The sequence below is a fragment of the Cryptomeria japonica genome, chromosome 4 (assembly GCF_030272615.1).
Source record: "Cryptomeria japonica chromosome 4, Sugi_1.0, whole genome shotgun sequence".
Classification (NCBI taxonomy): domain Eukaryota; kingdom Viridiplantae; phylum Streptophyta; class Pinopsida; order Cupressales; family Cupressaceae; genus Cryptomeria; species Cryptomeria japonica.
The window spans coordinates 238,639,146-238,641,161 of record NC_081408.1 but is presented as its reverse complement, the minus strand read 5'-3'; the positions used below and the strand labels follow the sequence as shown (position 1 = coordinate 238,641,161).

Here is a 2,016-nt window from a genome sequence, read left to right as displayed (position 1 = left end):
ATATTTGAAAGATATTTCTCATTCATAAAATTTATATATCATTACACATAGAACCCATCCTATTTTTCTTCTTTATTGATAAATTGTAGTACATACACATTGCCTTTTTGGAATACAAATTGTTAAAATTCATTGAATGTATAAACTCCAATATCAATTACAAACAATAATAAAATTTTCCAAAACATGGCATCATGCATAGCATACTAGTTTACAATAGGGAATTGATTTCTTTTATGTTGAAAAACATAATTCCTGTCAAAACTATTAATCTAGAATATGACCATTATAAATCACGTGAAATGAGGAGCATAATACAATTTACTAATGGCCTTTTTATTTTGTCCTATATATATCAACTAGTTTAGACTATTGTTTTAAGCCTCAAAGGCAAACCATGTTTGGGTTGAGGATTGAAGGAGATGATAATGGGTTCATCATTTTCTATCAAATCCCAATCATATCTCAACACTAAATGATACAGAAATAATTCCATTTCTATCTTTGCAAACTCATTTCCTGGGCATATTCTATTTCCCTGTCCAAAAGGGATGTTGGAAAACGGCTCATGTCGCTCGCTAAAGCGATCTGGATTAAACTTTTTTGGATTGTCAAAGTATTCCTCCTTGCTGCTTGTTTGTCTGACAGAATAATGAACCTACAAGACATGGATTTTTAACATTCAAAATATTCTTCTACAGATTAAATTATAAAAAATAAATACCCACCTTCCACCCCTTTGGAATGTTATATCCACCATATACGACATCTATTTTTGTTTGCTTGAATCCTCCAATTACAGAGGGCTCAACGCGCATTCCTTCTGCTATTACATTTCTCAAATATTCCACACCTTTAATATCATTCCAAGTAAGAGGGTCTCCCAATTTCTTACTATCTCTGAGCTTTTCACAATCTGGATTGTCTCGATAAAATACAAAATATTAGGTTATGAATACGAGTTTTTCCAATGGTAAAATTTTAAATAATTTTCAAAGATCACAATTCATATTTGAAACCTCAGACTTTTGAACCAGTATGGAGTACAAGTACCTTTACGAAGGCGTTGCAACACGTGTAGAGAGAGAGAGAGGAGCTTAAGGATCGTGGCGAAAGCGGAGGCAGTAGTACCATAACCTGCATTTAAAAAACCCATCAAGTTGTCTGCAATCTCCTCGTCGCTCAAGTAATAGTCTCTCCCCGCCTTTTGCATCTCTAAAGCCATGTCCAAAAAGTTTTTTCCCTCTTCTCCACTTCTGCTCAATGAGTCTTACGCGGATGGATCTGCTCAGCAATTTGAGCAAGAATGGCAACTCGAGCGCGCTTGGCCTTGCCAAATGCTCTCCAGGGAAGATCAAGAGGATGAGAAAGAATACCCTCGTTGAAATCGTGAAAGCACCGCCTAAAGCTCTTTAACTCTTCCCCATCCTTTAACCCCATAAAATAGTCAGCTGCCACACACAGCGCCATTTCCCTCAATTTGCTATGGGCGTGGATGACTTGGTCCGGACGCCAGTCAGAATCCAGATGATGCAGCACAAGCCTTTTGAACCTCGCAACTGACTTCCTGAGCGTTTCGATCCCCAGAATGGAGTGTATAATCGGGCGCATCCTTTGGTGGTCGGCGCCCTGGGAAGTAACCATGGCGTCGTCTCTGATCAGAAATCTCATAGATTTGGGCCAGCTATTTCTGAACAACTTGTTTTCGTTGATTAGGATAAACTTGTTGGCCTGCGCGTCCTGAAAGATTAAAAATTTACAACACAAGAAACAGACAAAGTTGAAGAAGAAGACAATAAATTTCAGAACTGATAATATTGATATTGGAAAATCTTTAACTCTAAATTACAATAAGAGTAATTGCCTTATAGACAATCATTTTCCTAAGAATAGGAAAAACAAAAACTTAAAACAATAAAACTAAAAATCTGCTTTATTACTAAAACTATAGAACTTATTCTATCCTATCTTAGCAATATATAATTGCTGATTAATAAAAACAAAGAAAGATGTTTT

At 36.0% G+C, this 2,016-nt stretch overlaps 1 protein-coding gene across 1 annotated transcript; it reads right to left on the bottom strand.

Annotated features, from left to right (window-relative positions):
• Window positions 1-364: 364 nt before the first annotated feature.
• LOC131037223 (cytochrome P450 716B1-like) lies at window positions 365-1,225 on the bottom strand. Its single transcript, XM_057969291.1, has 3 exons — window positions 1,054-1,225; window positions 729-916; window positions 365-658 (listed from the first exon to the last, which is right to left on the bottom strand). Exons 1-3 carry the CDS (start codon window positions 1,223-1,225, stop codon window positions 365-367), a joined length of 654 nt encoding a protein of 217 aa, XP_057825274.1.
• Window positions 1,226-2,016: the final 791 nt, after the last annotated feature.

What these genes read in the sequence shown, in the direction of transcription:
- LOC131037223 (XM_057969291.1), bottom strand. Translation starts at nt 1,225, where the DNA reads ATGGCTTTAGAGATGCAAAAGGCGGGGAGAGACTATTACTTGAGCGAC. An exon ending in GTTGCAACGCCTTCGTAAAG is followed by an intron (nt 917 to 1,053) that starts GTACTTGTACTC and finishes GAGACAATCCAG; the next exon opens with ATTGTGAAAAGCTCAGAGAT. An exon ending in ACATTCCAAAGGGGTGGAAG is followed by an intron (nt 659 to 728) that starts GTGGGTATTTAT and finishes CATGTCTTGTAG; the next exon opens with GTTCATTATTCTGTCAGACA.